Here is a 22,784-nt window from a genome sequence, read left to right as displayed (position 1 = left end):
GAAATGCCGGAAGCCCTTCATTTACCATTCAGACCTAATTCACTATCATATACTGCACACTGGAGGTAAATCGTATGAATGTAATATATGTGGAAAAACCTTCAGCCAGAAGCAGTACCTAGCTGTACATCAGAGAATTCATACAGGGCAGAAGTCTGATATATGTAACGAATGTGGGAAAGCCTTCAGCCAGAGGGGCCATCTTAATGAATATAAAAGTGTTCACACTGGACAGAAGCCCTATGAATGTAATGAATGTGGGAAAGCATTTAGCCAGAGGAGATACCTTGTTCTACGCCAGAGAGTTCACACTAGACAGAAACCCTATACATGTAATGAATGTGGGAAAGCATTTAGCCAGAGGGGACACCTTAATCAACACAGAACTATACATACAAGAGAGAGACCCTTTGAATGTAAAGAATGTGGAAGGGCCTTTACTCAGAGGGGAAGTCTAATTGCCCATCAGAGAATTCATACTGGAGAGAAATCCTTTGAATGCAATGAATGTGGGAAAGCATTTAGCCATAGGAAATCCCTTTTTCATGACCAGAGAATTCATACTGGTGAGAAACCTATAAAGAATGTGAGAAATCCTTTAGCCAAAGGGGAAGTCTTACTGAACATCAGAAAATTCATACTGAAGAGCAACCCTTTGTGTGTGATGAATGTGGAAAATCCTTTAGGCAAAGAGGAAGCCTTACTGTGCATCAGGAAATTCATACTGAAGAAAAATCTTTTGCATGTAATAAATGTGGGAAATACTTCATCTGGAGGGCAAGCCTTAAGAAACATAAAAGAATTCATACTGGAGAGAAACCCTTTGAGTTCCATGAATGCGGGAAATCCTTCATCTGGAAGGCAAGACTTAACTGAACATCAGAGAATTCATGCTGGAGAGAAACTCTTTGAATGTACTGAATGTGAGAAAGCTTTCAGCCACAGAACATAATTTTATTATCATCAGAAGAAGAGTCACACTGGTGAGAAACCCTTTGGATGCAGCGAATGTGGGAAGCCCTTCAGCCGAAGAGGAAACCTTGCTAAACATCAGAGAACTCACACTGCAGAGAAACCCTTTGGGTGCAATGAATGTGGGAAATCTTTCAGCCAGAGAGAAAGCCTTAATAGACATCAAATAACTCATACTGGTAAGAAACCATTTGAATGTCTAGAATGTGGAAAATCCTTCGGCCAAAGAGGCCATCTTACCAAACATCAGAAAACTCATGCTGTTGAGAAGCCATTTGACTGCACTGAATTTAGGAAAAGCTTCAGCAACAATTCTCATGTTAGTCTACCTTAGACAATAAAGACTGTGGTGATATCCTGTGAGCATAACGAGTCAGGGAAAGTCTTCCCCCAGAGCACAGACTGAAATGCACATACAAAAATTCATATTGGAAATAAATGTTTTGAATAGAATAAGTCCTAAAAGTGCATTACTGGATACCCAATCTGGTGGCGAAACTCTCTGGATTTAACTAGGCAGGTCTTCAGGTGACTGATAGAAAATCTGTCACTAAGCCTGTTTAGTTTAACGTACAACCTGTGCTCCTTTGAGAAGCCAGGGTTACATGGGTCCTCCATGAGGCGGAGGCATCTGAGGAGGACTTTGGTCCACTGCAGAAAGAGGAAACCCATTATGAATGTAATGACCTTAGGAAAAGCTTTGGAATGTCATTGATTCTCTATTAGAGGTTTCATGCTGGATGTGAATGATGGAGATGTAGTAGAGAAAATCATCCTAAAGAAGCCATTTCTTAAATATGAGACAATGAAGATGGTGACATCTGCCATGTCGTTGTTTCACTGTGCGTATTGGCCATTTATGTGCCAGTTATGCTGCATGAAATCACTGCAGCAAATGTGCTGGGGGAGGGTCTGAAATTGGGCCTAATTCATGAGACAGCTCTTGAAACATGCTTAGTTATCCCCCTCCTCCCAAATCTCTCTCTCTCTCTCTCTGTGTCACACACAAACATATATACATGCACACATACACAATTTGAGTTGAGACTTCAGTAGCTAATTAGCCAAAATTAGACATAAAAAGAATCCTTCCTACACCAATATGCATGAGAAATTCTTCCCAGCCCTGTAGAAGATCTCCAATGAGGGGGGATCATGAGAATGATTCCTTTTTTGGAGAGGCCAAATGTCTACACAGTTTTTCTTCACATAAAGTATTTTTTTAAAGTATTTATTTATTTGTTTACTTATTCATTCATTCATTTATTTGATGGGCAATGAGGGTTAAGTGACTTGCCTAGGGTCACACAGCTAGTAACTGTCAAGTGTCTGAGGCCGGATTTGAATTCAGGTCCTCCTGAACCCAGGACCTGTGCTTTATCTACTGTGCCACCTAGCTAACCCCCACATAAAATCTTTTTAAAAAAAATTATTTATTTATCCATCCATCTATTTATTTATTTGTTTGTTTATTTTTTTTATGGGGAAATGAGGGTTAAGTGACTTGCCCAGGGTCACACAGCTAGTAAATGTCAAGTGTCTGAGGCCAGATTTGAACTCAGGTCTTCCTGAATCCAGGACCAGTGCTTTATTCACTGTGCCACCCAGCTGCCCCCCCACATAAAGTCTTTTTTTTTTTTGGTGAGGCAATTGGGGTTAAGTGACTTGCCCAGGGTCACACAGCTAGTAAGTGTCAAGTGTCTGAGGCCAGATTTGAATTCAGGTCCTCCTGAATCCCTGGCCACTGTTCCACCTAGTTGCCCCACACATAAAGTCTTAATAAGCCTCTCTGCAAATTTTATCCATCGCTCCTACCACTGCCTTTTGGAATGGGCAAATAGAACATTCTTTTAAAAAGGCATTTTGAATTTTTATGTTATTCTGGATTTGATACACACCAAACAACAGTCGCATTTTCTTTAATAAAGAACTGAAAATAGGATTGCATGTGAAACTGATGATTAAATACATAATGTATACGTATGAAATAAATACATTGGTTGCTAAGGTGTCCTGCTGATCCATGTCTCCTTCTGAATATCCTAGTCTCTTCTTTGTGGGTTTTTATGCTGCAATGTCTTTCTTTTTTGATCTCTTGTCACTAGTACATGGACTTCCCCTCCCATCTGTTCTGTTCCTCTCACTTGTAACAAATATGCATAATCAAGCAGATGTCCAGATAGTGGGACCTGGACTCAGAAAGACCTGAGTTCAGATCTGGCCTCAGACACTTCGTAGCTCTGTGACTCTGGGCCACTCAACCTCTGTCTGCCTCATTTTTTTGTCATCTGACAAGTGGGGATAATAACACCTCCCTCTCAGAGTGGTTGTGAATCAGTGAGATAATAGATGCAGAGCTCTGCAAACCTGAAGTGCTGCTAAATATTCTGTTATTATTTTGTGCAGACATGGTCTGCTCCGGCACCGTTTGTCCATCAGCTCTCACTCAGTAGGGGGGAAACGTGTTCCATCTGGGCCCTGAATTTGGGAACTGGAAGAAATCTCGATGGTCCCCTGGTCCAGGTCATAATGAAAAGCTCGGCCGACTATAACATACCCAGCTCAGACAGCTACTCCAAGGAGGGGAAGCTAGCACCTGCTGGGTCGCTGCATTCATCCCCCTCTGGACAAGTCTAAGTGTTAGGGAGTGTGTTCTTGCCCCAGTCAGGCCTAAAGTGGCCTCTCTGAGTCCAGGCAGCAAGTCCTGGCACTCCTCAAGCCCTCTAGGACTTAAAGCCAGCCCTCTTTCTAAACACGCCCAGTGCTGTCCACTAGTCTGTGTGGGTTCTGGACTCAAGGCTCTTCCCCATCCTGGCGGCCTCTTCAGGACACTCTCCAGTTGTCCTCAAACCACGATTCTTGGGACTGGACCCAGAGCCCTCCGGGCTCTCTGATGAGGGCAAAGTGCCCAGGGGCCCTGAGAGCTCAAGGCTAGAGCCACTAGATTCCAAGGACTTCTAAATCGTGCTTAATGCTCTCGCCCACCAATCCTTGCCAGAAACTTACAGGTCACGAGGCTAGGTTCTCTTACCCACAGAAATCAGTGCCCATAATGGAGAGAGGCCATGAAGGCCTAAGACTGTAACAATAAAGGAATTGACAGCCTATAGAAAATCAGACCAGAAATAAAAGAAAAATGAATATGTTTTGAAACTACCCATGGGAACCAGAAAGAGACATGCACCGAAAAGGCCAAATATGTCCCCAGATTTACCTTATGACGTGTAAACCCCAAAACACACCTCCACTGAAAAAGGTTCCCACCTGGGGGTTGGTTTAGGACTCCAGGAACTCCAAATTAGGATAAGCCCTCCCCTGTAACACCCCTAGGTGGAGAATATTATAATGAGTAGAACAGGCCCTCCCCTGTACCTCCCTAAGGTGGAGATTATTACAATGAGACTGATAATCAATTTATCCATACTATAAATATAACTGTCTTTCCTTCCCCTGTTTGAGAGACACCTCCATGGTGCCCTCCCTGTGGGCACCCACAATATCGCAATACAACTTGGGAAGCTGAGTCCCTGAGTCTTGTAATTCTTTTGGGATGACTCAGGATCAATCTGATGGCTCTAATTCTATCCCACGTCAGGGTAAGATGGCTTATTAACAGTGATGCATGCAGTGGATAGAGCACCAGCCCTGGAGTCAGGAGTACCTGAGTTCAAATCCGGCCTCAGACACTTAACACTTACTAGCTGTGTGACCCTGGGCAAGTCACTTAACTCCAATTGCCTCACTAAAAAAAAACAAAAACAAAAAACAGTGATGCATGTAACTGTTAACAAAGCAAAGCCAATGACCCAAATGAGGAGGAAACCCTCTTTACTGACACACAAGAAAGAAGGGTCTTGGTAGGTGTGAAATAATGAATGACTATACTGAGAAAGACGGGAGACAGATCAAGTCCTGCTCTGACAACTAAGGAAAGACCATGGAGGCCAGCTAGGTGGTCCAGTGTGTAGAGTGCCAGGCCTCCAGCCAGGAATGGTCTCTGATACTGACCGTGTGACCCTGGGCAAGTCGCTTTACCCTGTTTACCCCAGTTCCCTCACCTGTAAAATGAACCGGAGAAATGGCAACTCACTCCCCAATATTTGCCAAGAGAACCCCAAATGGACAACTGAAGAAGACTGAACAACCAGAAGTTTCATGGATCCCGTCCACATCCTGTGCCCTCGGCAAGGAGATCAAGATGATCAGAATCGCGTCTGGGTGGAAGGGGTAAAGATCTCCCTATTACACAGATGGGCAAGGAGAGAGGTTGCTTCTTTGGGGTCGTGTGTAGAGAATGAATTCTTGAGCCGGGATTGCAGTCGATTTGACTCTGTGACCACATTCCTCTTCTCTGTTTCTGGGTGAAGGGGCCCAGGTGTCCCCAAGTTCAGCCTCTCCCTCTCTGAAGGCAGATCCCAGGACAGAGATTTCCTACCTGCAAGGTGTGTGTGACATCCTGGAGAAGCGAGGGCTAAGGGCCCCGTCTCCAGCAACTAAGGTGGTCTTAGGGAATTCCCCAGGAAGCAATGAGAGGCAGTCCCCATGCGGGGTGGGGGGTGGGGGTTAAGCCTTTGTTCTCTGACCTAACCCGTCTTGATTTCCCAGCCCCATGATTTCTGCTCTGTTCTTCCTGGTAAGCTCATGGAAATGAGTGGGGTCTTCTGGCCAGAGGCAGTGCCACCTGACCCATCCCCTTTTCTGGGGTCGATGCCCGTTAATGAATGGTCTCTGGAGGAGGATCTCCTCAGTTTACCCTCTTGTTGAGTTGCGCACAAGGCAGTACCAAGGTGACTTCTGGGGCTGGAGGGGCGCCGAAGCTCTCAGGGGCTGCCGAGACGAAGCTGACACTCCAGAGGGAAGCCGAATTCTGGGGCTCCTCCCGAGGGCATTTTAGGCAGATGCAGACAGTCATGGATATCCATGCATCATAAAATCGGTGACGCTGTGGAGCCAATACTTCCGCTGCCTCGGTTGGTTCTTTCCTATTTATCCCGAATAGAGCCCCGAGCTCCCATGGGGCGGTGGCCCCCCCCTCCCCCCGCCGCCCCGCTCCTCAAGAACACCGGGGGTCTCTTTACTCTCTGCCCAGACCCATCCGCAATCTTTGGGGGGGGGGTATCTTTGTTCCAAAATGTGGTGACAAGGGACCCAACCTGGGGGGGGGGCACTAAGTCCACACAGAGATAGTGGGGGGAGGGCGCAATCCTTGCTCTGGGGGGCCTTGAAGGCCGGGAAAGGGGGCGCTGTGGCACTCGGTCACTTCCTAGTCCACAGCCAGGCCGATCTGCGTCCGGGATGGCTGCGAGCCTTCATTTTTTCCTCCGTTAAGGGGGCGCCAGTGAGAGGCCAGGGGCATCTCATCCAACCCTGGGGACGCTGGTCCTCTCTGCCCAAGGGTGCGCTAACGGGAGCCGGAAAGCGGCCCTGGACTACACTACCCAGAAAGCACTCCGGCGCCCGCTTGAGTTCCGTAGGCGCCCCGCTGTCTCCTGGGAAAGGTAGTTTGAACGGCGTGGGCAGCTTGCGCAAGCGCAGAGCCGTGCCGAGCCGACCCCCCCCCCCCAACCCCTTGGGTTCCGAGAACCGGGCAGGGGGAAGAGCCGCCTTCCTGAGGCTCCCGGCCACGCGGCGGGGAATGACCCGCGGCACACGCAGCTCCAGGCTTTCCTGGCCTTGAGGCGGCCCGGAGCAACATGTGCTGAGGGCAGAGTCCCGAGGACGGAGCCTCTGGGGGAAGGCTTTGGGGTAGGTGTGGCTTCGGTCTCTGTCCCTGCTCCCAGCCCAGGGTCCGGCTCCTTTTCCTTGGGAATCCCCCGGCTCTGGGCCAGGCGCGCGGGGTCTCCTAGAGCCCCATTCCTTTGTCACAGGCTTCCCTGCCAGGAGTTGGCAGGCGGGGATCGGGGGCTTCCACAAGGGCGAGCTCCGGGTCCCAGACGTCCTTTGGAACAATGACTTCTCCAAGTTCCACAGGCTTTCTCTTCTCCCGCCCCTCCGCCCTCCTGAGAAGGCAGTTGGCTGTGGATCGTACCTGGGCACCGTGGAAAACGTGTTTCCGTGTGACTTGTGCTGTGCAGGGGTGCGCAGACCGGAGGGCACGAAGTCAAACAAGATGCCTGGCTTGGCCCTCCGCCGCCGTCAGTTCTTTTTCTGCAGACGGACAGCCTTGTCCGAAGTTCTTCAGAAGGGTCAGGTATCACGGCTGAGAATAGCGCTCCTTCACAGCGGCCCCTAGAACGTGCCTGCCACTGGGTACAGAGTTCTGGTTCTGCGCATTTCACTTGGCATGGCTTCATGTGCCTCTCCAGGTGGTCCTAAAATCATCCCGCTCGTCATTTCTATTCTTCCGTCATAATCACCAGAACTTGCTTCGACCTTGCCCAGTTAATGGGCATCCTGTCAGTTTCCCGTTTGTTGCCACCACCGAAAGAGCTGCTAGAAATATTTTTGTACAAAATAGGTCCTTTTTCTTTCTTTTGATTTTTGGGGGATAGAGACCTGGTAGTGGCATTGCTGGGTCAAAGGGGAGGCACAATTTTAAAGCACTTTGAGCATAGTTCCAAACTGCTCTCTACAATGGTGGGATCAATTCCCACCTCTACCAAGAGTGCATTAAGTGGAGCCGCTAGGTGGCGCATTGGATAAAGCACTGGCCCTGGATTCAGGAGGACCTGAGTTCAAATGTGGCCTCGGACACTGGACACTTGCTAGCTGTGTGACCCTGGGTGAGTCACTTAACCCTCATTGCCTCACCAAAAAAAAAAGCGCATTAGCATCCTAATTTTTCCATAGTCTCTCCAACATTTGTTATTTTCCTTTTCTAACATAATCGCCACTCTGATAGGTGTGAAGTGGTACCTCAGAATTTGGGGGTTTTTTTTGGCAGGGCAATGAGGGTTAAGTGACTTGCCCAGGGTCACACAGCTAGTAAGTGTCAAGTGTCTGAGGCTGGATTTGAACTCAGGTCCTCCTCAATCCAGGGCCTGTGCTTTCTCCACTGGGCCACCCGGCTGCCCCCTCAGAGTTGTTTTAATCTGTATTTCTCTGTTTAATTGTGATTTAGAGCATTTTTTTCCATATGACCACAGATAGCTTTGATTTTCTTTGCCTGAAAACTGCCTGTTCACATCCTTTGATGATTTATCAACTGGGGAATGACTTGTATTTTATAAATCTGACTCAGTTCTTCATATATTTGAGAAATGGGCCTTTATTAGAGAACTTTGGTATAAAATTTCCACCCAGTTTTTTACTTTTCTTCTAATCTTGACTGCATTGGTTTTATTTGTGCAAACCCTTTTAAATTAAATTTAATTGAAATTATACATTTTTTTTTTTTTAGTGAGGCAATTGGGTTTAAGTGACCAGGGTCACACAGCTAGTAAGCGTTAAGTGTCTGAGGTCAGATTTGAACTCAGGTACTCCTGAATCCAGGGCCTGTGCTTTATCCACTGCGCCACCTAGCTGCCCCTGAAATTATACATTTTTAATGCTGTAATCCTCTTTATCTCTTGTTTGGTCATAAATTCTTCCTTTATTCTTAGGTCTGACTGGTAAACTATTCCCTCCTCCCTTAATTTACTTATGGTATTACCTTTTATGTCTAAATAATGTATCCATTTTGACCATATCTTGGTATACAGTGTGAGATGCTGCTCTATCCTTACTTTCTGCCAAACTGCTTTTCAGTTTTCCCAGTAGTTTTGGTCAAATAATGAGTTCTTGTTCAAAAAGCTTTGATCTTTGCATTTATCAAACACTAATTACTATAGTCATTTGCTACTGTATATTATGTACCTAATCTATTCCAATAATCCACCGATGTATTTCTTAGCCATTATCAGATTGTTTTAATTCTTACCACTTTTTTTTGGTGAGACAGTTGGGGTTAAGTGACTTGCCCAGGGTCACACAGCTAGTAAGTGTCAAGCTTCTGAGGCCAGATTTAAACTCAGGTCCTTCTGAATTCAGGGCTGGTGCTCTTTCCACTGCTCCACCTAGCTGTCCCTTACTTACCACTTTTTAATACAGTTTGAGATCTGGTATGGCTAACTTACCTTCCTTTATATTTTTTCATTGATTCCTTTGATATTCTTGACCTTTTGTCCTTGAAGGTGAATTTTGTTATTTTTTTTCTAGATTTATAAAATAAGTTTTTGCTGATTTGGTATGCAGTGAACAAGTTAATTTAGGTAGAACTATAGTTTTATTATATTGGCTTGGTCTGCCCATGAGCAAATAATATTTTTCCAGTTCTTTGGATCTGACTTTATTCGTGTGAAAAGTGTTTTGTAACTGTATTCATGTAGTTCCTGGGTTTGTCTTGGCAGGTAGACTCCAAGTATTCTATATCCTTTACCATTATTTTAAATGAAATTTCTGTTTCTATCTCTTGCTTCTAGACTTTGTTAGTAATATATAGAAATGTTGATGATTTGTGTGGGTTTATTTTCTATCCTGCAACTTTGCTAGAGTTGTTAATTATTTCAACTAATTTTTGAGTTAATTCTCTAAGAATACCATCATATCATCTGCAGAGAGTGATAGTTTTTTTCTCCTTGCCTATGCTAACTCCTTTGTTTTCTTTTCCTCTGATTACTATAGCCAACTTTGATAGTCAGATATTTAATAATAATTTTGATAATGGACATCCTGGCTTCACTGCTAGGCTCAGAGTCAGGTTTCCCCCAACTGGAGCTTGCCTTGAATTACTTGTGACAGGAGATATTAACCTGCAATTACTGGCAGATTAGTGGATTTTCCTCTCAGGAAGAGCACATAAGGGCTAACAGCTGGGAAAAAGGAAGCCTTGAATGTGGAGTTCTCCAGCTGCCAGGATGGGGACTTCATCAAAGACATATACTCTGACAAGATGCAACCAAGGGAATGAGAGGAGACAAAAGTGCTCACCAGCAGGACTATATTTTGGTGGCCCTGATCTCAGGGGAGGCTCGAGGAGAGATGCAGGTCATAGGAATTAGCTCAACTTGCCTGTGATGCCTGTGCAGAAGAAATGCCATGTAGCCACTCTCCAAGACCATGACTCCCACATAAACTGCACCAGGAAATGGGAGAATAAAAGGCTACAGGGAAACACAAGATCTAGAAGGAATTCAATGAGAGCAACATATATACTGTGTGAGGGCCAACATTTGATATACGGAGGGTTAATTGGGTGACTTGCCAGAATATTGGGGTCCTGGAAATATGAGAGACCTTTTAGGTTTACCCTCCCCTTTGAACTGCCCTTTTTAGATATTTCTTCCAGGCAAATAAGGAGCCTCTAAGCTTTAGTTCACAAAAGGATCAGATTTTATTACTTGAGAATTAATTAAACAACAAAGGTGAAACTAATAAAAATCAAAGACAAGGAAATAGGAAAAAGAAATACAGATAAATACTCTTAACTGTAAACTTAGCCTATGCAATCCCCAGATCATTTCCAATCAAGCGAATTCAAAGGAATTTGTGGGTTTCCATAATTAACTCACCAACACCTTGAAAGTCTACAGTTGTTCACACCACCGGAAGGGGAGAAGCCAGAGAGAGAGAGAGAGTGCGCCTGTATTCTGGAAGAGCCTCCATGTCCCTTCAGGGAGCATTCAATCTTCCTCTCCCAAAAGGGGAGGTTCTTCAAAAACTGCCTATGAAGATTTCTCCTTCAGACCTCAGTAGCATAGGTCACTTCAGGGTGGGCCAGGTGTGGCCCCTCCCATATGAGTCAGCTAAAATGCCAATAATTTTTACCACAACTGCTCTTTCTCAGTGATGTTTCTTGTAGGCCTTGGATCAGTAATCCCTATAGCAAGAGAGACATTTAGAAGCAAACTGGAGGGAATGATGTGACTTGGGACTCTGGCTTTAAGATCTGCTGAGCTGCTGTTGCTTGGGTTAGTAGTGATGGCCTAAAAGCCACTCAGGAGGCTGGCCAGACTGAGGGGAACCCCTCTTTGAAGGCAGAGGGCAATTTGGATTTACTTTAGTGTGTCTTGGTTTCTCATAGAGTCACTAGCTTCCATTGGTTCAATCCTAATTCTTAGGCCATGATTTTTCTTCAGAGAGCTTTTCCATTTGGCTTTTCAAGCTGTTGACTTTTCTTCTCATGATTTTCCTGCATCACTCTCATTTTTTCCTCTACCTCTCTGACTTTATCTTCAAAGGCCTTTTTGAGTGCTTCTGTGGCCTGAGACCAATTCACATTTTTCTTGGAAGCTTTGGATGTAGGAGCTCTGATGTTGGTGTCCTCTCCTGAAGGTGAACCTCAATCATCCTTGTCACTAAAGAAACTTCCTATAGTCCTCATCTTTCTCTGTCTGCTCATCTTGCCCACCTATTCCTTGACTTTGTGTGTGTGTGTGAGGCCATTGCGGTTAAGTGACTTGCCCAAAGTCACACAGCTAGTGTTAAGTGTCTGAGGTTGGATTTGAACTCAGGTCCTCCTGAATCCAGGGCTGGTTCTCTATCCTCTGTGCCACCTAGCTGCCCTTATCCCTTGAGTTTTAACTCCTTCTTAAAGTGGGTCCCTGCTTCTAGGCTGCACTGTCCCAAGCTTCAGGGGTTCCAGGTAGTACAGTTTAAGGAGGTACAGGATTTTCACTCACCGGGCCTGTGCTCTGGTCTGTAAATAACCCCAAGCCAACTTACTATCCAACCTTGGAACAAGTTTCACTGTGTTGATAGTTTCCGCTAGCCTGTGCTGCTCCCCCACCTGGGCCTCACTATGATGACATCTTTAGGGTAAAATTGAAGGGGGAAAGGATTGAACTGGGGGAGGGGGAAGGGAAGAGGTAGAGTGGGGTGAAATCCCACATGAAAGGAACAGGAAAGGGCTTTTGGAAGGGAGGGGGGACATGTGGGAGGACTGGGACAGTGAGTGAATAAGCGTCACACTCATCAGCATTGGCTCAAAGACCTTAATCTCATTAGAGTTGGCTCAAGGAGGGAATAGCATACACACTATATTGGGTGGAGTAATTTATCTAACCCTGCAGGAAGGTAGGAGGGGAAGGGGATAAGGAGGGAGAGGTTAAAACTGGGGTCCTCAGCCAACCCTGAGGCAGGTACCTTTTTCAGTGGAGGTGTCTTTTAGGGGTTTCCCCGTCATAAGGTGAATCTTGGGACCAATTTAGCCTTTCCTGCACATGTCTCTTTCTGATTCCCACGCTTAGTTTCAATACATCTTCATTTATCATTTTATTCCTAGTTTGAGTTTCTATAGCCTGTTATTTTATTTAAAGTCTTCATTGCCTCCCTCCCTCTGTCCCCACTATGGGTACTGATTTCTGTGGGTAGGAGAACCTAGCCTCCTGACTTGTAGGATATCCAGTAACTGGGGTCTGACTGCCTTTTAGAGCTAATATCTGAATTAGAGCTTGGGGCTTGGGTTTTTCTGTTAACCCCTTTTTGCCTCCTCCATCACTATGAGCCACCTCCACTCATCAGCCCTATCCAGGAACTTAACTGGGTTGACTTAACTAACTCTATTGGCTTTGGTAGGAAGGTAATGGACCCCTACAGGCCTAAAGTTCAGTCCTCCCCATATCACTTCCAGCCAGAAAATTCCCATGGCCCCCATAATACCCGTAAGCAATTCTTGATGCCTCTGGTTGCTATTTAAAATCCCTTCAGAACCTGGTCTCAGCTCCCCCTCCAAGGGGGTTCTACCCACTCCTCTTCACCCAGCCCTGAGCAGCCAAACTGGCCTTTGGACTCCACCTCTCTGTGATGATCCCAGCCCAGGCTTTGTCTTTATGCTGCTGTTCCCGTGCTCAGGATGCCATCCCCCTCTTAGAACCCCTGAGTTCCCTTGGAGAGCTCTTCATTCTCACCTGAGCAGTAGGCTTTGCCCCCAAGCCAAGCAGATATAGAAGGGGATCTTTGTATGTGTGCATACTCCTTCATTTGGCTTTAGTTTTTACCCCCAAACGTTGCCTTCCTCTCCAGGTGAGGTCACAGGAAGCAAAGGGATCTGCCCCAGGAACAGAATGTGAATCTGTGTCCTAAGGCCTCATGGAGGGGGGGGGGCAGTAACTTCCAAACTTTCAGCCCCTCCCTGCCCAGCACTCCCCAAAGCCAGGTGAGGAGCGTGGGGACTGTTTTTACTTTTGTTAAATAGAATGTCTGAAGGATCATTGCAGATTCTGTGCTGGGGTATTGAGCTCCCCAGACCAGGAACCCAACTTTCTGTCTGTAAGGAATTAGTTGTGATTTGGGGTTTCCATCACCCATCTTTGCTTCATTATGGTCAGACTGAACAAGTGTAAGCTAAGAGGAGATGGGTGTGTTCTTTAAGAGACAATTGAACAAAGAAGAGGAACTTTTACCACAGGGAACAGTTATTGAGTCAAAGTATCACATTAAGTGCCTAACCCCGGTCTGGGAGCTTCCCCAGGCCCAGAGGGGCCTGGCCAGCTTAGAATAGAGAGTACCAATTGGAGCCTCAGCCTGGCTAAGAATCGCCCTTCCTGTGAGAGAGGGAAGAGGGGAGAGGAGCTGCTGGTGTGTGACCTTCCGCCCCAAACAGAGGAGACTGCAGGTGAATTCCCCTGAGAGCTACGATGTCAGGTGTGGTGAGCGTGTGTCTTTGAGGCAGAGCTGGCTCTTTGGGGCTTCCTGGGCTAGAGGCAGGTTCCAGTGCCCAGGGCCTTTTTACCCCAGAGATTTAGATTCTAATCTTTCCCCTATTCCCTTTCTCATTGGCCCTAGCTCTGTTAAGCTCCCTTCTCTTTTAAATTTGTTCCCATTAATAAAACCTGTTTTGTTTTTGAAAGAGGCTGTTAATCTCCTTTCTTACCCCAATACTAAGGTGAGCCGCCCAATGCACTCTTCCCATACTACATTTGGCCCTTACATGTCCCTCTGTGGCCTCCATCCTGGTTTGGGGCCATCTTTGTGCCCCACAGCCAAGATGTCCTGCCTTTTGCACCTCTCCCCTTCCCCTAGAAGCTGGGTTTTTGAAGGCTGAAGAGGGAAAGGGGGGGCCCTCCCAGGGGATGGATTCCAATGGCTGAACCAGGTAACAGTCACACTCCTGGACTTAGAGGGAGATGTGAAGGTGTGTGTAAGTAGACAGAGAAAGGTTACAACATGTGCTGTGACATGTATATGCCCTGGGACCCAGGTGTCCTGGCCTCAGCTCCTCCTTAGGATTGAGAACTACAAATTTACTGAGAACTGACTCTTCCCCACCCACTCCCCCTTCCCAGGCCAATGAATTGCCTGGGGCTACCCAATCCTTGTCAATTCCAGACCCTTGATGGATTTAGGGACCTTCCCCCAAGCAATTTATCTCCTCCCAATGTTCCCCACCTTCCTCCCTGGACTTTATGATTATTATATGAGAGAGTCCACCCACATTAAGTAGTTTCTCTTGAGAGTTACTAGCTCTTTACTTAACTTAGGAGCAGTTCTCACCTTCCTTTTGTTAAAGGTTCATTTGCATTAAGTAGTTGTGCCTGACTCTTGGAGCAATCTTTTGGTCCCTTTTGGTTCTTACCCCATAAAACCCCTGTCCTCTGTTCCTATCTTCGGGTATTCCTAGCTCCTGAGCTTTGCTGTACCATGGGCTATAGCTCCTCTGCCCCGATTAAAGACCTTATTCCTCCTGTATTGATTGTTTCCTTAATTTCCAGGTTAACAGGATCCAGCTGTCTTCCTCAGAGAGAAGAAAAACAAGACAGAAGGAAGAGCTCCCTCAGTGTGAGGACTGGGGTATGGAAGGTCAAGAGGGGAGATGGGCCAAGGTGGTGAATGTTTTCAGTTTGCAGGAGAGTGAAGGAGGGGTGGGCAGGTCTGGAGCCCAGACTGCAGAGAAGAAAGGGGGGCTTCTGGGGAGGGGAATGGCTGGGAGAACCAGGAAGAAGATGGGTGTAGTGGGGGGGGGGAGAGCTGGCAGGGCAGGAGTTTCTGCTGAGGAGGGGTGGAGGCCCAGAGCAGGTAAGGGGGTGGGGGAGGAGCAGTGGGGGAGGAGAGGCCTCAGAACTGAACACCCAGGCAGGGGGAGGCCTTGGGGGAATTCTGTCCCTGGGGTGAAGTTTGGAAGTCTGGGAGGTGGGAAGGGGAGGAGAGAGGTCACTCTAGGAGCTGGAGAGCTGGTCAGGGGGGCTCTTGGGATTAGGAGACCTTACCCATTGCAGCTTGGCCGGGGGCAGAGGCCCTTTGACCTGAGATCTCTCTGCCTTCACTTTAAGCTGAGATGTCTCTGTCTTCTTCCCTCAGAGGGGAGATCTCTCTGCCTTCCCTGGACCTGAGATCTCTCTGCCTTCTGGGAGCCAGGTCTGCATGTGCAGGTGCCAGGTAGGTCTGACCGAGGGTCCCCCCCACTTCCTGCTGCTGCTGCTGCCCTTTCCATTGGCCTCACCATCCCCCTCTGTTGTTGTTGTCTGTTGTTCGTCCTTCCCTGTCAAAGAGGATCATGAGAGATGTCATGACTTGCAGTGAATTGGATTTAAGTGTGTGAGAATACTGTCAGGGGCCCCTGCTGAGGGGCTGAGGGTGGTCTCCTGCTCAATCAGCTTGAAGCAGTGGGAAAGGCAGTTGGTGGTTGGAACCTCCTGAGAGGTGGAGCTCTGATCGCTCCTGGAGGGTAAGGTAGGGTTTTCCTCTTCCTTCAGAGACACTTCTTCTCTCTTTGTTAACCTCTAATCTATGTTAATAGATGTTTAATCCCTAATCTGTTAAACTGTTGTCCTGGTTAGCTTTCCCCACACAGGAGACAGGTAGGGTGCCCACACACACACACTGAGTGTTACCCGTCACTAGTGGGGAAGGGCTGGTCAAGGTCACCACAGTGACGAGCTATATCGAGTGGAGATGTCCCTGGCTGTTTTCAGGTGATGAGGGTTAGGTGGTATAGAAGAGGACTTCTGCTCAATCACTCTCTGGGACTCAGAGGCGGTGATGGGTCAAAGGCTCATTGACTGTCATTCTCATGAGAATGGGCAACCCAGTAGGCAGCTGGTGGGTGCCAAGAATGGGGGCTCTCAGGCCCTGTTTTAAACCCTAGTCCCTAACTCGAATGGACCCTCCCTTTTCATCACTGGCCTGATTACTCAGGGGTTACATTCTATGTGAGGAAAATGCAGTATTCCTGACCCTAATTTCCATACAGGCTCAGAGCTTCCCTGAACCACATGATTTTGTTTGCTGGACAGTGTGGGAGAGATGGGGGGAAGAAGGAGGAGAAGGAGATCTTTTTCCTCAAACAGGTCCAGAGGAGTGTCATTTGAATGGCGACTATTATATTCTTATTGAGAGGAGACCAATCCCCATTTCCTCACCATCCCTCCTCTTTATTTCTAACTATTGGGCTCCTCTCATTCCATTTATTGACTACACCCTCTGCCTCTTGGTCTAAATCCATGAATATTAGCTTTTGAGTGTTTGCCTCTACGTTCCCAAATGAAGTAACCTTTGTGAGGGAAGTCTCTATGAGCCTCTGAATTAGCCCTGGAAGGAAGGGGAGAATAGAGCATCCTGTCACTGCAAAACCCCTGCCACTATGATGAGAGGATAGAGGCAACAAAACCTTTCCATTTCCCAGACCAGGATTCCATCCATCCCATCCAGGTAGGATCAACCCCTGAGTTTTCTGCTACTTCCTCAGTCAGTGTACTTAGCCCTTCAGGTCTCTAGTTATTGAACCACCAGGGGCAGTATTATTTGGGCACCCAGTATGACACACACTCCTCCTTTTTCTTGGATCCCAGATTTCCCATATAAGTGTCCATTCTCTGGAACTACTATTTTTTTTTTTTAATTTTTTTGAGGGAAGATGAGGGTTAAGTGACTTGCCCAGGGTCACACAGCTAACAAGTGTCGACCATCTAAGGTCAGATTTGAACTCATGTCCTCCTGAATCCAGGGCCAGTGCTCTATCCACTGTGCCACCTAACTGTCCCCTGGAACTACTCTTCTTGGGTCAGTCTGGAAGATGTCTCCTGATTTTGATAAGACTGATTTGATTGACTGACTTGTCTGTTTAACTCACTTAAAGTTAATTCAATGAAAACCACACCTGCCTGGCCCTCAAGAGGGTGTGTTCTCAGGGTGTGACCTCTGACCTCTACAAGGGACCACCCTCAAGTCCAGTGAACCAATGGATTTGGGTGAGGCAGGCCAATGAGCTGGAAGCAGTGTGCAAGGACCGCCTCTCCTCTGGACCCAGAAAAGCTTCCACACACAGACACTCTCAGTGAGACTCTCTTGGAGGAAGAAGCAGGCCAGGCTGGGTTCTCTTCAATGCTCTGGGCTAGATAGGCATTTACTCTAGTAAGATTTAATATACTTTAATAAATGCTTGATGCCCAAAACTGGTGCTAAAGCTTCTAATTTATAAGTAGCAATGTATTAGAAACTCCAGTTAAATTCCCCAAACTTGGGACAGTAATAAGGCAGCCACATATAATTTGAAATGCCACAGTTTGGCTCACCATGAAGGGCATGTTGGATCCTGAAATCTTCTGATGTCTGCAGACAAGCTGGGTAAAAAATTCTATGTTTGTGTGTTTCTCCTATTTTCCCTGATTTGATGTGCCTGTCTCTCTAAGTCGCCAAAGGCCTGGTCTTCCCGCTTTTCCTGCGGGTTTTTTCTCCAACCACCTTTCTCAGGAGAAGTTTTTTCAGAGAATTTTAGGCTGTAATTGCTTTCTTTTTCTTTTGCAGGGCAATGAGGCTTAAGTGACTTGCCCAGGGTCACATAGCTAATAAGTGTATGTGTCTGAGGCCGGATTTGAACTCAGGTCCTCCTGAATCCAGGGCCAGTGCTCTATCCACTGCGCCACCTAGCTGCCCTCTAGGCTGTAATTTCACAAGATCATGTTAATGCTTTGTTTTGTGCATTTTCTATTTCTATTTTAAAAGCTATTTTTGTTTTAGTAAGGCCAATTTTGAATTAAAATATGGGAACTAAAAATACCAAACCTTACTATATACTACAGGGGTCTCCCCTGGAAAAGATACTCACAGCATGGGATTTGTGTAAGCTGCCAATTCAGCCAGCCATGGAAAAAAGAAAGCTTGTCAAGCTGTGTTTTAGGCGGCATAAAGAATATCTTAGGAGACACAGTGACTAAAGCACCAGCCCGGGATTCAGCAGGACCCTAGTTCAATTCCAGCTTCAGACACTTGACACTTACTAGGTGTGTGACCCTGGGCAAGTCATTTAACCCTCATCGTCCAGTGCAAAAAAAAAAAGAATATCTTAGCTTATTAGAGGACCAGTGGCCAGAGTCCAGATCTTTTGATCCCCAAACATTGAGAGATTTGCAATTAATCCTGTACCTTAATTGCCCCAAAGATTTAACTTATTGGGAACTCTGGAGTGCAGCCAGCAAGGAGCTCACACAGGAGAAGATGCCAGCTTCTCCCTCCATTTCCTCTACCCCAACCACAGAAGAAAATCTGCTTTTTTTGATGAGGCAGTTGGGGTTAAGTAACTTGCCCGGGGTCACACAGCTATTAAGTGTCAAGTGTCTCAGGCCAAATTTGAACTCAGATCCTCTGGAATCCAGGACTGGTGCTCTATCCAATGTGCCACATACCTGCCCCAGAATATCTGCTTTTAAAGGAGACAAAAAAAACCCAAAACCCTGATGACATCCCAAGAATCATCTGAGAACAGATTTCCAAAGACTTCAATGGGCATTTTCCTGTTTTCTTTTCCTATTGCATACACTATGTGTAATATCACCTCCTAAAAGGGACTGCCCCCTTTAGTCAGTGCATCCCTCAAATTCTCTTCTTTTCATTCCCCTTGACATTGTTAGTCATCACAGAACCCTTTATAAGTATCTGTAATATTGCTGCTTCATTTAAGGAAACCATGTTTCTTTTTTTTGTTTGTTTTTACTGAGGCAATTGGGGTTAAGTGACTTGCCCAGGGTCACACAGCTAGTAAGTGTTAAGTGTCTGAGGCCGGATTTGAACTCAGGTCCTCCTGACTCCAGGGCTGGAGCTCTATCCACTGTGCCACCTAGCTGCCCCCTGAAACCATGTTTCTTATTGAAGCACAGGGTGTTTGTGAGAAAATAATGGCTTTTGGGACACCCAGAGGCCCCCCCTTGAGGGGATAATGTTAAGATTGATTGGATTGACTTTGATTAAGTCCCTTAAAGTTAACTCATTAAAGCCACACCTGCCTGAAAGCCTTGCCCTCAGGGGGTGTGTTCTCTGAACTCTGACCTCAGCACAGTCTGCTCATGGACCACCCTCAAGTCCAGTAAACCAGTAGATCTGAAGGATGCTAGCCCATTAGCTTGGAGTTGGATGGAAGGGCCTGCTCTCTTTCAGAGCAGGGGGTGGGTAGTGAAGCTGTCAGATGGGCTCATGGTGGGGGACTTGGAGGAAGAAGGAGGCCGGGCTGAGCCCTGTCTTTCCTCTAGGCTAGATAGGCCTTCTTAACTTTCTGAGCCAAGTGATCTCTCCTGTCTAATATCTGATATGCTCTAATAAATGCTTAGTGCCCCAAACTGGTGCTAAAGCTTCTAATTTATAGGTAGTAAAATATTAGAAACCCCACCTAATGTTCCCTAAACTTGGGACAGAAATAAGGTGCCCACATGTAATTTTAAATGGCACAGGTCACAGCTGGCTGACCTACGTATCTCACCCCTCCTATCAGATGGAGGTAGAGCTCTGGGTCTGGGGTCAATGAGGTTCTGCTGGGTCTCTTCCCATCTGGGATCCCAAGCCCCTTCTGCCTCCTGGGTCTCTGCAGGAGGAGGGGGGAGGGGCATGAGGGCACAGGGAAGGAATTAGAGAGGGGGGCAAGTCCCCTTCCTGTTCAGACCAAGTTCACTTCCAAGCCTGACCCTCTCTGCTGCCCTCCTGTTCTGGTTAGAGTCTCTCCCCAGAGGGCAGGACCTTTGTAAGTGCTCAGAGACTTCAAGCTCTGTAATTCCAGGTAGGCTGATGTCCACCCTAGGAAGAAAAGGCAAAGACAATGTCTCCCTCACTCTGAGATCCTTCTCCTTCCCCAGGTCAGCTTGCAGACAATTAAAAGCTATTCCAAGGAGAGAGCCTGGAGCCAGAGAGAATGATCCCGGGGACCCAGAGACCCCCATCCCAGGTGAGTGCAGCCCATCCACAGAGCTGACCAGCATCAGCAAAGGTGGAATCCAGCAGAGCCCAGGAAGCTTTATCCTGTTAGACACAGGTTGTCCTGTGCCGTGCTGTCAGCAGAGCAGACATGGTCCCCCTGGATCTGCTCAGTTCCTGCTGGCTCAGACCACCCCAGTCTTCCCTGGTCTCTCTGAATCATCCCTCTCTTTTGTTATTCTTAGGTCAAGTCAATGAGCATTTAGACAGTGGCTCCTGTGCCAAGCACTGTGCCAACTACTGGGGATGCAAAGGAAGGTTTAAACAGTAACAGGCCCTGCCCTCAAGGGGCTCACTGTCTGCTTAGGAGATAACGTGGCAGCAGCTGGGTGCACACCAAGTGTCTCTACTGTGAGAAAATAATGGGGGTTGGGGACTCACCCCCCCCCCAGGAACTCCTAACTAAAGGAAGTTAAGTTACTGAAGACCACCTTCAGGTCATGTCAATCAATGGACTTGAATGCTACCAGCCAATTAGCTTGGAGCAGGGTGTAGGGCCCCCCTCTCTTCCCAAGCCACAAGGAGCTCCACATACTGGGACATGGGGAAGCCAGTCATTGGTCTCAAAGTTGGGCACCCAGGGAAGAAATGGGGAGATGTGTGAGCTGACCCTCTCCTTCTGTGGAGGTTTGGAGTGTAGGGGGCTCAATTCTAGTCTGTCTGAAATATCCAATGAGTGGTGGCCAATAAATCAAAGCTTTAGCAAGAGTTTAGACTTTTAAGCATTTATTAAGGAGAATAAGAATTTGCTGAAGAGAGAGAGAAAGACCTAGATTCATCTGTCTAGCAAAGGGAGAGGGCATTTCTAGCTCCACTCTCCACTAGTGTCCTCAAGAAAGAGAGTGAGCCACACCTCCTTCATCCCACAAGCCTCCTGTGAAACTGACAACATCCCATCCACATGCACACTCATCTCCAAGCTAATTGGCCGGTAGCCTTGATTGACAGCTCCTAAGAGCAAATGTCACTGAAGCCAAGGAAAGCCACATGGCTTGCCCTCAGATGCCTTCTCCTAATGGCGGAGCTTTCCTACACTAGCTCTCCAGCAGGTGGTGTCATTCCAATCGGTACAGGAATACGTGATCCCCTCCCATGGTGGTGAAGTGAGAATGAGGGAAGATGGAGAATGAAAAAGATGTGGAAGAGCTTAGGATAAGATCAAGTTAGGGATTTAATTGATTTAAAGAGGGATTGGAGAGATTAGTGGGTTTAATTAATGATCAATCTATAAAAGGGTGGCCTTCCTACATGATTGATTGTAACTTTTGTGAAGAATCAGGGCAGGGCACTAGGCCTGATAAGAAAAATTGGTAATTTTGTGGGTAAGCTTAAAAAACTGATTAAAGACTCTTAATTGCTCTAATTTTCAGTAATAGAAATAAAGGAAACAATGAGAAATATAGGTTACAAATAGGACATCAATTATATGTTTTTTTGTTGTTTCTCTTGCCCAGGGTCAAACAGCTAGTAAGTGTCAAGTGTCTGAGGCCAGATTTGAACCCAGGTCCTCCTGAATCCTGGGCCATTGTTCCATCCATTGTGCCACCTACCTGCCCTGTAACCAATATTTGTTAAGAATGGCCTTCAGGGCAGTTAAGTGGCACAGTGGATAGAGCACCAGTCCTGGCTTCAGGAGTTCAAATCCGGTTTCAGACCCTTGACTTACTAGCTGTGTGACCCTAGGCAAGTCACTTTTAACCCCAATTGCCTCACCCCCCCAAAAAAAAGAATCCCCTTCATAAGAACCTGAGTTCAAATCCAACCTCAGACACTTCACATGTACAAGCTGTGTGATCCTGGGCAAGTCACTTAACCCTCATTGCCCTGCAAAAAAAAAAGCAAAAATTCCCCTTCATAATTAGGTAGGACTTTATTTCAGTCTTTCAGGACATTAACTAGGGTTTTTTCTTTGCTCTCTTCTCAGTGATGACTAGTAATGTTTTTCACCCCAAAGTACACAGTATTTCATAATTTCTCACATACATTTAATAAAATTTCTTTTTTCTTTTTTTTCTTTTTTTTTTAGTGAGGCAATTGGGGTTAAGTGACTTACCCGGGGTCACACAGCTAGTAAGTGTTAAGTGTCTGAGGCCGGATTTGAACTCAGGTACTTCTGACTCCAGGGCCAGTGCTCTATCCACTGCACCACCTAGCTGCCCCCTAATAAAATTTCTTAACATGCCCCTTCTGACATGTAACATCCCTTCCGGTGAGGAGGAATTTCACATCACCTTGCTTTCTTCTCCACAGACTCTCATACCTCACTCATAGAGCACATACCTTCTCTCTGAGTCTATGGGGAGAAGCATTTCATAGTAAGACATTTCTCCAACTTTCATTATTCCAAAATGATTCTCACTTCAAATACAAACTGTTTTTCTCACTATCCCATTGGGCGCTTCTTGGATATGGTCTCAAGTGCTGTCTCTGACCCTCCCCAAGATTAGAGCAGTTGGGGGCAAATCCCTTCTGGGCTGCAGTTTCTTCCTCTCAGTTGATGAGGGTTGGACTGGATGAATTCTGCAGTCTTTTTCAGCTCTAAATCATGTGACCTTTGATGGTTTAGGAGTTGGTGACATTCAAGGATGTGGCTGTGGATTTCACCCCAGAGGAGTGGGGCCTCTTGGACCATTCTCAGAAAGAGCTGCACAAGGAGGTCATGCTGGAGAATGCCCAGAACCTGCTCTCTGTGGGTAAGGACCTTTGCCTCTGGGGACCCT

The 22,784-nt window shown here is 46.7% G+C and overlaps 2 protein-coding genes across 3 annotated transcripts in view; both read left to right on the top strand.

The window, feature by feature from the left end:
• The first annotated feature begins 3 nt into the window (after window positions 1-3).
• On the top strand, window positions 4-3,933 carry LOC122748461 (zinc finger protein OZF-like). The gene is made up of 5 exons (XM_043994093.1): window positions 4-65; window positions 106-349; window positions 631-861; window positions 968-1,291; window positions 3,748-3,933. Exons 1-5 carry the CDS (start codon window positions 4-6, stop codon window positions 3,931-3,933), a joined length of 1,047 nt encoding a protein of 348 aa, XP_043850028.1.
• A 2,524-nt stretch (window positions 3,934-6,457) lies between these two features.
• LOC122749598 (zinc finger protein 420-like) overlaps window positions 6,458-22,784 on the top strand; it is a 39,877-nt gene continuing 23,550 nt past the window's right edge. The window contains exons 1-5 of one of the 2 annotated variants that reach the window (XM_043996037.1): window positions 6,458-6,717; window positions 14,601-14,679; window positions 15,187-15,264; window positions 19,947-20,035; window positions 22,631-22,757. The gene's annotated coding sequence lies outside the window, so the exon portion shown is untranslated. The remainder of the gene's footprint in view (window positions 6,718-14,600; window positions 14,680-15,186; window positions 15,265-19,946; window positions 20,036-22,630; window positions 22,758-22,784) is intronic. The other variant, XR_006355686.1, reaches the window with a different exon arrangement.

This window comes from Dromiciops gliroides, chromosome 3, assembly GCF_019393635.1.
Source record: "Dromiciops gliroides isolate mDroGli1 chromosome 3, mDroGli1.pri, whole genome shotgun sequence".
In the NCBI taxonomy this organism is placed as follows: domain Eukaryota; kingdom Metazoa; phylum Chordata; class Mammalia; order Microbiotheria; family Microbiotheriidae; genus Dromiciops; species Dromiciops gliroides.
The sequence above is the reverse complement of the archived record's forward strand: the minus strand, read 5'-3'. Positions and strand labels throughout refer to the sequence as shown.

Bases quoted from the DNA above. Each gene is read 5' to 3' on its own strand.
- LOC122748461 (XM_043994093.1), top strand. From the start codon at position 4: ATGCCGGAAGCCCTTCATTTACCATTCAGACCTAATTCACTATCATAT. The intron at 66-105 runs GTAAATCGTATG...AAAAACCTTCAG, and splicing joins TCATATACTGCACACTGGAG to CCAGAAGCAGTACCTAGCTG. The intron at 350-630 runs GCATTTAGCCAG...ACTGAACATCAG, and splicing joins CATGTAATGAATGTGGGAAA to AAAATTCATACTGAAGAGCA.